The sequence below is a fragment of the Pleurodeles waltl genome, chromosome 5 (genome assembly GCF_031143425.1).
Source record: "Pleurodeles waltl isolate 20211129_DDA chromosome 5, aPleWal1.hap1.20221129, whole genome shotgun sequence".
NCBI classification, from domain to species: domain Eukaryota; kingdom Metazoa; phylum Chordata; class Amphibia; order Caudata; family Salamandridae; genus Pleurodeles; species Pleurodeles waltl.
In genome coordinates this window covers 696,548,506-696,562,995 of record NC_090444.1, presented here as the reverse complement: position 1 = coordinate 696,562,995, position 14,490 = coordinate 696,548,506, and the positions used below count along the sequence as shown (strand labels likewise).

At 43.2% G+C, this 14,490-nt stretch overlaps 1 protein-coding gene across 5 annotated transcripts in view; it reads left to right on the top strand.

The window, feature by feature from the left end:
- The window catches only part of IPCEF1 (interaction protein for cytohesin exchange factors 1), a 402,674-nt gene that overhangs the window by 132,641 nt on the left and 255,543 nt on the right, over positions 1-14,490 (top strand). For 2 of the 5 annotated variants that reach the window (XM_069234626.1, XM_069234627.1), the window contains exons 3-4: positions 382-418; positions 1,855-2,027. The exons of 2 other annotated variants lie outside the window; for them this stretch is intronic. In XM_069234626.1, coding sequence (XP_069090727.1) covers positions 382-418; positions 1,855-2,027 — 210 coding nt within the window. Of the gene's footprint in view, positions 1-381; positions 419-525; positions 1,305-1,854; positions 2,028-14,490 lie in introns of those variants that run through there. One more of the 5 variants, XM_069234629.1, reaches the window with a different exon arrangement.

Here is a 14,490-nt window from a genome sequence, read left to right as displayed (position 1 = left end):
TTGTGTCTTTATTGACTAGAATGCTGGCTGCACTCAGCAGCTCAGTGTTTCCCTGCCCCCCGCCTCGATCTCGCGCGCAGCTGAAGCACAACTTTAAGGAAGTGTCAGTGGTTGCTGATGGTGTGGCAAAGGCTGGCCTCGGCGAGGCGCTGCAGCGGTGGTGGCTTCGCCACAGCTTCTCGTGCCTACATTACAGCGCCTACACATAACGCTTCGTCCAGGGGTTCACGTTTAGCACTGAGTGGCTTCGTTCGAATGTGCCCTTCCTGCTAACCCTGTCTCAGACCCTGCCCGCCACTCCACCTCCCTGAGTAGCCCCCTCCTTTCTCTCTTGACAAATGTTACGGCACAATCGGACATTTCCTTCTTGCCTTCCTGCAGGTTTCTTTGCGTCAGAAGCCGACCAAGAAATCCCGAGGTAAATGGCATCTTAACTATTGTTTCATGTGTCTGGGGGGCTGGTTGTGTGTGTTTTGTGTGTTGGCGGGGGGGGAGTGGAGGGGTTTTGCTGCTTGTGGCATTTTTGTTTTGTTGTTGGCCGGGCACAGGGTGGCATCGACTTGGCCGCTGTTCTAACTGGACGGACTTTTTGTGGGTATGTTCGAGAAAAAAACAGCTGTTTGGGAGGGGTCGGGGTGTAGCGAGTGAGAAGAGGAAAGGGGATACAAAGAGCGAACGAATAAAGAGAATGAAAGAGCGAGAGAGTGAGAGAATGAGAGGGGACGGTTGAGGGTGCCGGAGAATGACAACCTAGAGAGCGCGAGCGAGAGACTGATACAAGACAGAGACTGCTAGAGAAAAAGTGCATAAGAAATAGAGAAGAGGGGAAGAGATTGATAAAGAAAGAAAAGGGATTGATATTGAAATGACGAGAGAGGGTGATACAGAGGCCAGATTGTCAGAGAAAAAGTGGCAGAAATTGAGACAGACTCCGACTGATAAAGAGTGAGAAAGAAAGAGAGGGAGAGTTTGAGAGAAAATTGTTTGAGGCAGAGTGAGTGAGAGCAGCAGAGAGGCGGGGAACAGTAACACAGCGGGGGGGGGGGGGGGTGGTGAGGGGGGGGAGGGGGCAGGTGGAAGAGTGGGGAGAGCAACAAAACGAGAAGTATAACGAGTGAGAGAAATACAACTCAATAAGTGAGATGTTGTGATGAACTGAGCGAGTCCAGCAAATATAGGCCGTGGCAGACGGTGAGACGAGACGACTGAAAAAAACAATGCACCCCAGGGAATGGACAGCGTTTTCTCACCTCTAGACAAGTATTTGTCTGTAACAGACTCCACGCTTCACTAAAACAATTCAGGTGAGTGCGCGTCGGGGTGGTGGTGTGTTGCTGGAAGGGAATGTGTTTACCTTTAGTGCGTTATCACTTGCGGTGGACGCCTACCTCCACCGTTATCATACAGTTACGATTAAGGGTATTAGTGTTCTACCACAGGCTGTCAATATTGAAGATAGCGGAACTGAGGCACCAAAAAAATAATGATTTCCACAAGATTATACAATAAGGGGATGGGGAAGCCAGGATTAGAGTTCAGATTTACCTGGTACTCAAACAGCTAGAGCAGTGTTAGCTGTCAGACCAAGATGTGCAGAGGGGCATTTGGGTGTAGCTTTCGTTTGTGCAGTAGGTGCAGTGGCACCGCGGTCAGAAGCCTGGTTAATCCTAGTTACTGCCGCATTTCACGAATCTGGTGTCTTTTACAGATCAAGCATAATTTTCAATTTCCTACCTTGGACTAGGACACATGTCACTGAGGCGACTAACACCGTCAGTTCCGGGGTGCAGGGACGCTCGTGTTCCCCAGTCTGTGGAGGTGGCGCACTTCTAACCCAATCTCTTGGCCCCGCAGGCAGCATTTTCTCCATGAGCCGAAGGAGGATCTCGTGCAAGGACCTGGGGCAGGCCGACTGCCAGGGCTGGCTCTACAAGAAGAAGGAGAAGGGGGCCTTCCTGGGCACCAAATGGAAGAAGTTCTGGTCCGTGCTGAAGGAGTCTGCGCTCTACTGGTACACCAACCAGATGGTGAGTCCCTAGCGTGCCCACCCCAAGCCTCTTCCTAAGCTTGCATCAGTACTGTTACATACCAGACATCATAAAAACAGTTATGTGGTTGGGAAAATAGTTAATTTGTTTATTAACCGAAGTGACACATCTGTAGGGTTAACTTACTTACAGCAGGGATACTGGAATTATGCGGCAATGGAGGACCAAACTGGCCACCACAACTCTCGAAGGGGGAGAAAAAATGAAAAATAAACGTACCTTTCCCGACGCTGGCGGCTTCCTCATGCTCCTCTTCTGATGGTGTCCCAGCAGCCCCTAGGACACCAGCACAGGCTCCCCCACACAATCTGGTGCTGCTCTCATGCTATACTTAGCATGAGAGCAGCATCAGGATTGGTCTGAGTGGCTTGGTCTGCTGCTCAGACACTGCACTGGAGTCTGTGCAGTTTCTTCAACCCGGCTGTGTAACACAGCCCGGTTGGACAAACCTAAGTGCGCATTTCAGCTTGGCCAGCCTAAGTTGGCCGGCCAAACAAATATGCACACTTAGTGCACTCCACTCTGTCTCCCACCTCCCCCCTCCCATGGCCCAGCCCCGCCCTTCACAGACTGGCTCAGCTGAGCCAGCAGCTGAAAAAACGAAATATCATTTTATTTCTCAGCTGCTGGGTCTTAGCCATTGGGGCGATGCTCCTCTGCCATTGCGGAGGAGCCGCCGCTGTAAAATTGTGTGGTAGGAAAAGCCAAATTATATGGTGTAAACCAAGACCTAGTATTACTTCATTATTTTGTCATTTTTACACAGTAACAATGTCTGGACAAAGATTTCACCTCATTATTACCGATTTAACAACCAAATAAAGCGACATGCAACTGAAATGTGACCGGCCAAGTAAAATCCCTTCCACTGCTCAGGAACACTTGTCTGCTCGTGCTTAGTAACCTTTGATCCATTTGAACTGGAAACACATTTTTGTTAAAGTATGCGGATTATGCATGAGATGATGGACTATGTGGCAAATTAAGCAAATTCATAATAATGCAGAAAAAGCTGGGGTCACAGAATTGCATAATTCCAGTGGCCGTAATTTACAGGCTGGGCTATATAGGTGCGCAGTGTCTCGATTTCATTTTAATGCAGCTGTGGGGAAGAAGGGGGTGAGCTGAGGTTCAAGGCCGCTTAAATACCCCATAATCCTTGGGGAGGTGTGCCTGAATGTGATGTGGCCATAGGATTATGGGCCAGCTCCTGCACAGGCTGTGGTTTATTTAAATTGCAAAGATGGCCATAAAATGTTTGCTACTTTTCCGAGCTGGTGGGAAATACCAACAAGACTGTTCCCCTTAAAGCAGGAGTCTTCAAAGTGGGGGTCGTCCCCCAATCCCACCCAGGACCTCAATTGATCCTGGGGGGGGGGGGGGCAAGAGGGGGCGTGGCAGGCTCTGGCCAAAAGAAGTATTATGCTAATATCAGGGCTTTGTTATTTAGCTGAAAAATGAGCAGCTGTAAACCGCTCTGTAATGGGCCATTACTAACATGTTTTGTCATTTATATCCAAGCTGGAAGTATGTGTCAAAAGGGAAAGGACTCAACATACTCTTCAAAACCCCCACCCTCACTTCCAATAATCATTCTGTGAATACTTGTACAAGTTAGTAAGGCCTGCCTGACCAGAATAGTATGTTTGCCATCATGCATTTGATAGCATTAGTAAAACAGTAACATAACTTAACTGAAATGCTTAAATACATCTAGACATAATTAAACGTTGCCAATTTAAAAGAATAATTGTGAAGAATTAGGAGGGGGACCTCAATATATTTTTTTTTCAAAGGAGGGAGGTCCAGGTATTGAAAAGTTTGAAGACCACTGCCTTAAAGTCACCATGTTGGCAACTTAGCCAGTCACATTTAGGGTACTTAAGACTTTACTAACGTCTTTGACTCTGCAAGATATTTGACAATACTTGTAAAACATTAGTTCATACATATCTCTTCGTATTGTATCGCACTGAATGTCAACATGGGTTTTGACTTTGGTGAGTGATGGTAAAGCGAACCATCCCTCACACTCACCATATCACACAAATTTGCACCAACTGAAGAAGAGGGAAACAACAAATAGACTGATCAGTTAGTTCAAAAGGTGTGCTTTTTTACACATCTATCAGTGCACAGATTTCTTTTGCAAGGCTTGTTTGGAAATGACAGTGTAAATGACCGTGCACAGATGCAAATGTATGAAGTCTGTCCACACACGTCCTGAATCGACATATCCTGTGTGGTAGACTAAATTACACCTGCAGTGACTGCAGTCTTAAATCTAATTAAATACTGAAAAACAACACATAGACACATAGAAAGTGCGAATGTAATGAGCTAGTGTTTCCCATAGACTTAAACTAGAAGTTACAAAACGCCTCATATTTTGTCAGATAAGGGATTTAAACCACAGAGTGATAACACAAATCGCTTGGGATCATCCATCATTAGTTCGTAAGGCAAAATTTTATTTTTGGATCAGATTGTCTGTGTCCACAGCTGTCAAATTAGGAACCAAACTCCATTTTCTCCTAAGGCAAATTGGTCTAAACTCATCCTCCATCCTTTGCCTATGTTGATGACAATGACCCACACCACCAAACAAGCTGCCCCAGTTAAATTGGGCTAAATTTTTGTATATATCTTTCAATTCTTTAGTGTTGAGTATATAAGAAGTAAAACATATTACACATGCAGTACTTGTCCTTTTCTTTGATAAGAACATCCTATGCATCCCCCATCTCTACAAGCAATATGTAAAATTCTCTGATTGTATAATGGAATATCGAGGCTAGGGATATCAGGATACATTCATATCGTGGACACAATATCAAGTTGCCAAAATATCCAAAGGTATGGGCATATAAAGGAAGTATAGATTTACTGTTCTTAACACCGCATCTTTGCAGCATGAAGATATTTACATCATCCAGGTACGTATATGTGGAGTTAGATATGGAAAATCTAGACTTACCTTTCGATATTTTATCTTTCAATATTGTGACCATGATACGAGTTATAGGCGAGATTCCTACCTCGATATTCGGGGACACTCTAAATTTTATAAACCGAACATAATGATGTCCTCATTTGTCCTTCTATAAACATTTTCCCCTCCTCCTAGTCACATATAACCCCTAAGCCCACCTTCACGTAAGAAAAGGATATAAACCTATAAGTTTATGAAGACCTACACTTTAACCTGATGATGACCATCCCCTTTCATCTTAGTGCATCATGACTCCTTGCTTATCACCCACCAGAATGATTGCTCAGTATAAAACCGTTTTCCCACTATGTTTTGTTGTTATTAATTACATTGTGAATAAATTGTGATACTCCACCTTATGCTCCATCCTGTTTCTCCCTTTCTCAATTTCTTAATACCTGTAGCCATCAGAACCTAACCCCTAATCCCCCAGCTCTCTTGCAAACCACTGAAAACTGCCCTATTACTGAGTCTTGACCCAGGGTGGTATGCAAATATTGTTTGTCTGCCTTTTTGAGAATACACTCCTTACATCTTCACATGGTGACATTCTGTCATTCTCCTTTTACATTATTCTGTCATAGGATGCCATTCTATATATTTCATCTAGCCTGTCATTGTATGTTGGTACTGAGGTCGATTTCCAATGTTTCAGAATCCCTGTTTTAGCTACAGCAAAAGCAGAGGCGATCCATCTCTTAGTATGGTGTAGAATTGTCAGAAGAACTGTAACATCGCACAGCATTACTGTTCTGGCAACCAGCAGGATTGTGACATTTAGGGCACAAATTATATCTCGTGAGCAGCATACTCCATTGCAACAGCGACGGAGTGTGCTTGCCGAAAGGGAATAGTGGTCCAGCTGCCTAATTTAGGTGCAGGCAGACTATAGGTTTGGCTACGGTGGTGACTACTCCATCACTGGCATACCAAACCTCGTGGACAGCGGAGTAAGGGCCATTAGAAAAATGTCTGTATGTCCGCCAGGCACCCACCCAATTAGTATGGACGGACATATAGCCATTTTTTAACTGTCTGTCACCGCCAGACAAACCCTGCAGGTAATGGAAAGTCAGAAAGGAATAATGTCCCTCTCGCATCGGACATGACTCCCAATGTATGTGGGGGGTGGGGGGAGGGGGGGAGGGCATTTCCTTTTCTATTTTGAAAAAGAAGATCTTGCTTCAGTAATTGCTTTTTGAAAATAAAAATGAAAACACTTTGGTGCAGGGCTCCATCATGTAGCCAGAGCCCTGCACCAAATAGCGAAGAGCGTTGGCAAGAACCGCTGTGATGGCAGTTCCTGCCAATGCTTTATAAATGGCTGCCAGATTGGACTTCGCCCAGTGCTTAATTTGTCAAAGAATGAGTGCTAGTTTCCCGAGCTCTGCTCTGGCAGCGCTATTAAAAATCAGCACACCAAATTCCATGGCTGAATAGTCTTGAATTCACCTCAGGCCATTTTAAATCCACTACCAGACACTCGCCCCTTTATTTCACTCTTGCTGTCCCTGCTTTCTGATGTTTTTTTCTGCCTTTCTCTTCCTTCTTTTTTCCCGTTTTTGTGTTTTACCTCGTTTGAGTCAAAATATGATGAGAAAAAAGTGCTGATCTCCAAAAATGGCCCAACGGTAATCACCGGTTCAAATTAAGCACCACTTCAAACACTGCTTCAAGAGGCTGAGGTGAGGGATTCTATCCGCTGTCAGTTCATCCACCACCCGTGATTAGCAACTGAAAGCTCCCCACATAACCACTAAAGCACACTTTACACTTTGCAGATTCAGGGCAGATAACAATGTATTTGTTCAGCTTAGTGCTACTTTGTTAAAATCTGCCTTCAAGGTGTTCATAATTTAGTGTTGGACCTCTTGGAGGCCCCCTGTGCTGTGAGCACGATTTGTACTCTTTTGACTGGAAAGATGTTGACTTGGTTCAGTGGCTTAAACCCTCCCCCCACCAAACAGTTTTTAAAATATCTGTGTTTTTGACAAAGCCTTTGTTTTCCTATCTGTGTGCCACTTCCTGAATTCTTGGTGCTTATCAGTGAGAGGCATAATCTTTTTCCTTGTTCTTCAGTGACTTCGTTGCCACTTTATTCTGAACAAAAGCTTTTTCCGGTATAAAAGCTTTTTTCGTGCTGTGTTTCGACCTTGGTTGGTGGGCACGAATTATTTAGTTTTCTTTTGTAAAGGGGCTAAACTTTAAAACGTTCTAGTGTGCCAATGACATTGCTACGTTATCTGGGCGCAGCAGGAAAAGGCTGTCAGGTACCAGACATCCCGTTGTCACTGACTCCATGTGCTGTCCATGCTTTTCCACACCATGGTTTTTTTCCAGGGAAAATCGTGGGGGGATTGAAAGCAGTTTTTCAAATTTTAAAGACAGACATATCTCAGAGGGAGAGGTGTTGCCCATGATGTTTGGTTGAGTGCCCACTTCCAGGCAGGCACCTTTAGCGCCATAAGAGGAGAGAGCCCCGAGACCACTATGTTCTGGTGTGAGACCATCGCTTACACCAGGAATGTATGGTGTACATGTCTATACCCATGGTAGTAATAAGCAGTGCTAGAATTGGAAAATAATTGATCCTGGGCTCTCATGCTTAACTGTGGCAGAGGTGTTAGTCAAAGTCCAGTGGTCTATCGATGTATAGATATCTTAACCTAGAGAGACTCAGCTTGACCTCGCAGAGCAATGGTGCATCTAATACTCACACCCCCAAACTCCACCAACTTTTGTTTTCTTCACATAGGCCATTGAAAGAGGATTAATGTGACAGAAACTGAACCTTTTCATAACGGTGCTAACAGGTGCCTGGGTGTCTCATGAGAGGAACGGGAAAGGCTCTTGAGCAATGTGGTAACAGTGGCGATCTCATATACTGAGCTAGCTTAATGAAGCTTGGAAGTGCCAGCCATGGAAATGAGGCTCTATGCATCCGAGATAAGAACTGACGCACATTAGCATAACATGGGCACGCAACATGGACGTCGATTACTTGAACATGCCAGTTTGCAAACCCGTTAGTATCATTAAAAAAAGCGAGTTCACACAGGCATGCAGGAGATTGACCAGTAACTGCCCAGAACCACCACTTTGGTGGAGGATCTGAAAAAACACCGATAACCTGGTAATACAGAGGCGCTATGTGGGACATTATGATAGACATAAGGGCGCTGCCTAGCCCTTGTTCCCTCACATCGAAATTATGTTAAGCAATTGAAACAAACCCTCAGGTCTGGGATGTCCTTGAAAAACGACCATGGATTCCTTAGACTTTCACCCTACTGCACCCTGATCGGTGAAAGAATTATAAAATATTATGTTACAGTCATATACAGAAATACTACCTGACATATGTACTATGACATTAATATCGTTTACAAAATATCAACCTTTTGGATGTGGATTTTCTGTTATTAACTCCAGTTGGAAGATATTTTTGTAGAGAATATCTAGGTCACGCTAATTAAGCCATATGATATCCCGAATGCAATATTCTGGTATCCCACCTTTTCGGAGATAGCTCATCCCATTGAAATAGAAAGATGCTACTGTAAATTCAGCCTGCAGCCAATCTCTCCGTGCACCCACGTCTACAGGGGCAGGTAAACCACATACGGCTAGTAAATAAGTGCATGAGAGCATTTTGAAGCAGATTCACAAAATCAGGCGAAAACTGCAACATCCATAATTTACGGCCATGCACGTCCATGTTTTAGCCATATTTTAGACTTTTTGGCTGTGCACTGGCTTTGCCTTTGCACATATGCGCACATTACACACAAGGAGATGATAACAGTGTGTGTAACTACGTGGTCATAACAACTATAAGCAAGCTATGTTTTATTTCCTAACCCTTGATGTTCAAGTGTACGAATATGCCTTCAGAAGCCAGCTTAAGAATACTAGATTTCGAAATCAGTTTTTTTTTACACTTCTTTCTCCAAATGAAACAGATTTCCGTATGTGGCTTCTCTTCGTACATGGTGCCCTGCATCTTAACACACTTTACGCTCCTCTTGCAGTAGGTTAATTTGAGTGTGCGCCTAGAGAATTGGAGTAAATGTTATGAATGGACAGATAGCTCCATCTATCTGCCCAGCATACTGGCAGAAATGGCAACATTTTCTAGAGAGCAGAGGACAAGAAAAACTGATGTTTCTTTATATTTAAAAAAAGCAGATGGTAGTGGCAGCGGTGACCTGTTTCTGAAATGAAATCTATAGTGGACTCTAAGTGCTCTCAGTCTGTCACCTGATTGGCTGATTCACAGTGCGTGCTGCCTCTACCTAAGTATATGCTGCAAACACTTTTGACAACCATTTGGCAGCCTGAACTAATTCAGGAACACGTTCTTTGTTGACAAGCACATAATGGCTTAGCCTCCTACTGCACGCCTTTCACTCAAATGGGTAGTAAAATCCAAAAGAAGCATTTAATCTTTATTAAATAAATAGTTCCAGCAAGTCACATTGCTTAATTTAGTGCCATCAAAGCCTTGTATGTCGACTGAAGAATGCTTTAATACAGTTTTGATCATGACATTCTTTCAAGACTAAGGGCCTCATTTCGAGTTTGGCAGTCTTAAGACCGCCAAACCTCGGTGGCGGTCAGACTGCCGCTCTCCTGAAGGTCCAGCCACCAGATTACAACGGGAGTGCCAGCGGTCAGAGTCGTGGTCAGCCACCGTGGAGCCCATGGCAGTACCCCCATGCTGATCACGAGCCCACTTTCCGACAGTCCTTCCATGGTGGTTTCACAGCCATTGAAAGGCTGGTGGAAAGCCAGCATTGAGGCCCACAGGGGGGCTCTGCACTGCCTATGGCATGGGCAGTGCAGGGTTCCCCCTGCCAGCACCTTTGGAATGCGCACTGTCTGATCTGCAGACAGTGCACATTCCAAGGGTGCTGTTGTGTGAGGGAGCCGAGGCCAATGCTGTGGCACTGTTTCTGCCAGGCTGACCAGAGGAAACGTTGTAATACAGTGTTTCCACTGGTCAGCCCAGTGGAAACATCGTAATATAATGGGGTTGAAGCCACCGGTTTGACGGCAGCCTCACCCCGCTGGTTTGGGGGTCCAACAGTCGGACCGCCAAGCTCATACTGAGCCCCTAACTGCCATTGTACTATTTGTTCATGCAATGCAGTTCAGCAAACAAAGTTGCTGTGCTGTATTGCGTGAAAGGGAGTTAGCAGTACAGCACAAAATCTAGATGTGGCCCCCCGTTCTACTCCGCAGTGCTGGTACTCTTTCTGCCTGCTTCACTTCACCTTTGCAAAGGTGTGTGCACGAGTCTAGCATATATTTTGTACCGGAAGGATATCCTGGCAGTACAAAATACTGTGCTAAGACAGTTAAAAACATTTCTCACTTTGCTTGTTTGCATTACAGAACAGCACACAAGCAAAGTAAAAAACGTTCGGTGATACAAAAACTTTTCCACATCTTTCTGCCTTTTTTGTGTGTGTTATTAGATAGAGATTGCAAAGCCACTGTTTGTTTGCATTGGAATACTAATGCGCCCACCACTCCTGTGACATGCCTTGTGGAAAAGTAGTACATAGCACTACTTTGCATTACTTTAGCGGTACTTTCCAGTGCACAAACCTACATGTTGCACAAGCGTGCATGTCTTTTGATGACTGGAGAGAGTGAACGCTTTGATGTTTATGGTCATAGGTTTGGAGGACAAAATCTTTCTGAATTATTGATGGTGCCCTGCCCAAAGAAGCGGGAGAGGGTAGTTTTTCCACCACTATTATGTTGATTCCCAGTACTGGGAAGCAGCATGCCAAAGGCTGTGGATGGCAACATTCAAGCCCTCAGTGCATGGGCCATGGTAAAATGATGTGGGAATACCAACTGGGGTATTACCTATTCAACAGGGCTTACTTTTTCAGAGGTCCAAAATTGCAACATCTTTCAAAGCTGTGCAGTTTGCATAAGGCAATAATGCGGTGTTACCATCAATTTGTCTGATGTCCTTATCTGGAAGGGTTAAAGTTGGAAAGGAACGGGTGGTTAAGGAAGGGAAGCGGTATCTGCTCATCCTATCCTTACATCCTTTACATTACAAATTTGAAGGTGTGGCATTACAAGTAGGTTAATTCAGTGGAACCTCGCAGTCCTTAAAAAATGTGCAATGGCAAAGCCAACAGGTCTCGCCTTTAGAAGGTGAGAACTGACCTATTGGCTTTGCCAATGCTTCTTTGCACAAGACGGTTCTAACGTGGCAGTTGACCCTATTCATTAGATTTCGAATAGCGTATTGGTGATTAAAAATTATAATTGCAGATGACAGTTTTCAAGATGAAACCAATTGCAAATCAAACACTAAAGAAGGGCTAGATCCACTTGTGATATGCAATGGAATTGTCAAAGGCAGAGAACGCTGGTGTGATGATGAAGCACGCATCAATTGGTGCCTGCACAAGGGATGTTCAAAATATTTCCTTCTCAAACGTGACTTATACTCAACCATTTCTAAATAATCTCTGTAATGGCAGGATATAAGGTTTCAGTATGAAGTCCTATGTAGCATATATATCCCATTCCTCACTTCCAGGGACCGTAAAACCTCACAAAGACATTGGAGCTACTCTTCCTTAAGAAGCGGGTGTCAGAGTGCATGGTCGGTTTTGGCACAAAAGCAGTGCTCATCTCTCTACTGTTTAGCTCCATAAATGCTTACCCAAGGCCACAGAGAACCTCACAATGCAAATGGCATCCTGGCTCATTAATATGCAGGTGGTGAACTATTTTGCTTTTAATGGGTTCACCGTGGCATGGTCAATGAAACTACTTAAGTGAAACATCTATTTGGATTCATATGCCAGGCCATGATTTTGTAGTTAACTTGATCCTTTACACAAAACCCAACTTTTTTGGAATTATGAAGTTCAGAGGCACGAGTCTCCTTGCCCACTCAACATACACAGGTGAGCATAGGTCATGGACCATGACATGTCTGACCATTAATGTTTCTTATTTGTGAGAATTGTGATTTCCTAGACACATAATGGCCACTTACAGGTTTTCATGTCCTCAAGTTATTGATGGTTGCACCATTTTTTTCTGCTTTTTGGCAATTTTGCCTTCAATGTTTAAGGTCAAGGGCTTAACTGCATGTCAGAATATTCTAAGCAGTATTATCATCTGGAAAAAATAGTGTGTCCCATACACTGTCTTCTTTCAGTTCTACATAAGGATGGTTCAAAATCAAATTCCACTAGATTTACCCCGCTCTAAGGAATTTGTCAAAAGTGTAAGGGGGATTTCTTTTTGCAAATTTGTGTGAATTCAACATAGTTTCTTGGTACAGAGCTTGATCATGAGGGCCTTTTTCATCCTGGTGAGGTTTATAAAAGTATTAAACAGCCTCAACATGCTTATGAGATAAACATTGAGGATCTGCTTAGTGCCACCCAGAGATTTTGGATGTTAAAAGCAGCCCAAATCTCCAGGTGAAACTCCGTGGGGTAACAACACTTAACATGTGGTCATGGTCAAAACCATGCAGTGCCTTTACCACACATCCATTGCCACGCAATACCTTTACTACACAAGTCATTACTACATGTATACCTTTACCACATTTGGGCAGTAGGGATATAATAAGGGGATTTTATATATATATATATATATATATATATATATATATATATATATAGGCAATGCAGGCCCCCCATGGCCCCATGGCCCCCAGCATAAACTTTCTGCCAGCCTTTCCATGCCGGTGAAACCACCATGGAAAGGCTGGCGGAAAGTGGAGTCATGATCAGCACCTACTCCCGCCAACCCGTCGGGATCCGTGATCCTGGCAGTGGTGCCAGTGCCCTGGCGCTCCAACCAGTGCTTGTAATCTGGCAGTCGGACCGCCACGAGTGCAGCGGACCACCACCACGGGAACTTGTAAGTTTGGAATGATTATAGTAAATCTATATCCCAGAAGACCATCTCTTTCCCAATTATGGCCTAGTTCGGAGTGGGAATAGTAAATCTGACCTCTCTCCCTCGAGGTCTGTAATTATTGTTTGTGAGTTATAATTATTTTTTGTTTTATCATTGTTAAGAATTTCTTGTATCTTGCACGTTGCTTATTTGGCTGCTGTGCATTTGTTAATCGGGCATTTGTGTTATGGTACTGGTCATGTTTTTTATGTATCAATGAAAATGGTGGGGGACAAAGACTTAAAAATTATATCCATTATCCAAATTTGGCATTGTGCTAGAATTAATAGGTAATTATTTGTAGAGTTGCAATAATTATTTTTTCATTATTTTCATTGTCACACATTAAGAAATGGAGTGTTACATTTTCACTTTTACGGATTTCTGTTTATTGGCGTGTCCTGTGTACTTGTTTTGCTTCACTCCTGGTTTTTGTTATTTTGTTTTAGGTTTGCTAATGCTGGAAGTTGTCATGTAGCTTTCTCTGGAACTTGGGGAATTATGATTTTAAGAATAGTTTTGGTTGGTATTTGAGAACTATTGCTTGCTTCTCTTAGGTAATGTAGGGCATTTCTAACTTGGAACTCTGTGATGTTTGTGGGGTGATTGCGTCCCCTTACACTTTCTACAATCTCTTCCTTGGTAGTGGCTCTATCCATGTATGCACTGGAATGAACTTAGCGCATCCCCAATGCATCCTTTCATTAGATGTGTGTTCTGTACTGTAGGTATATCCGCTGTAGCTTAGAGATGCTTTTCATTTTTGTGTAGTTGTATATGTTGCAGTTTTCAACATTGTATCCATGAGTTATAGCAATTTTAAATATATGTTAACATTTCTGTATATTATGGATTCATGTTCTATATGTTATTACACGTTTAATGTACTCTTTATATTATACTCTTAAAGTGCAAACTTTTCTTCTTTTTTGGATTGTTGATTCTTATGTTTGTGGCACGTTTCTTGTTTTTCTTCTTTTCTTTATATTTTTACTGTTGAGAAGGTCATCTGTATTAGTCATTTTAGTTTACATTTATTTATATTCCCTCCACCATCCCCCCCTTTACTCATCCCAAGCCTAAATCCTATTACCATAAACTCCCAATTAACTCTTCTGGATTCTTCCCTCCTCCACCCCTCCATTACTCCAGTCAATCTAACTAACAAACTCTCATATCCGCAGCTCAAATTAACTCCTAATAATACTAAAAACTGTACTCATATTTCCCTATACTAATCCACCACTAATTCTTTTTGGGTTCTGGAGTAGTGTGGTACTTGCCGAAAAGCGCTTTGACACCTCATCAGGGGTAGTAAGCGCTATATAAATACTAGTACAATACAATACAATATGTTTTATTGTAATATTTTCAGGTCATTGTTTCTTTGAAAAAGGTTTGGGATTATTATTACCTATGGAGTTTTAGTATATTTGCTGAGTTTATTATTTACACTTACAATTTGGCTATGCCCTTGTTTCAACTGGAATTTTA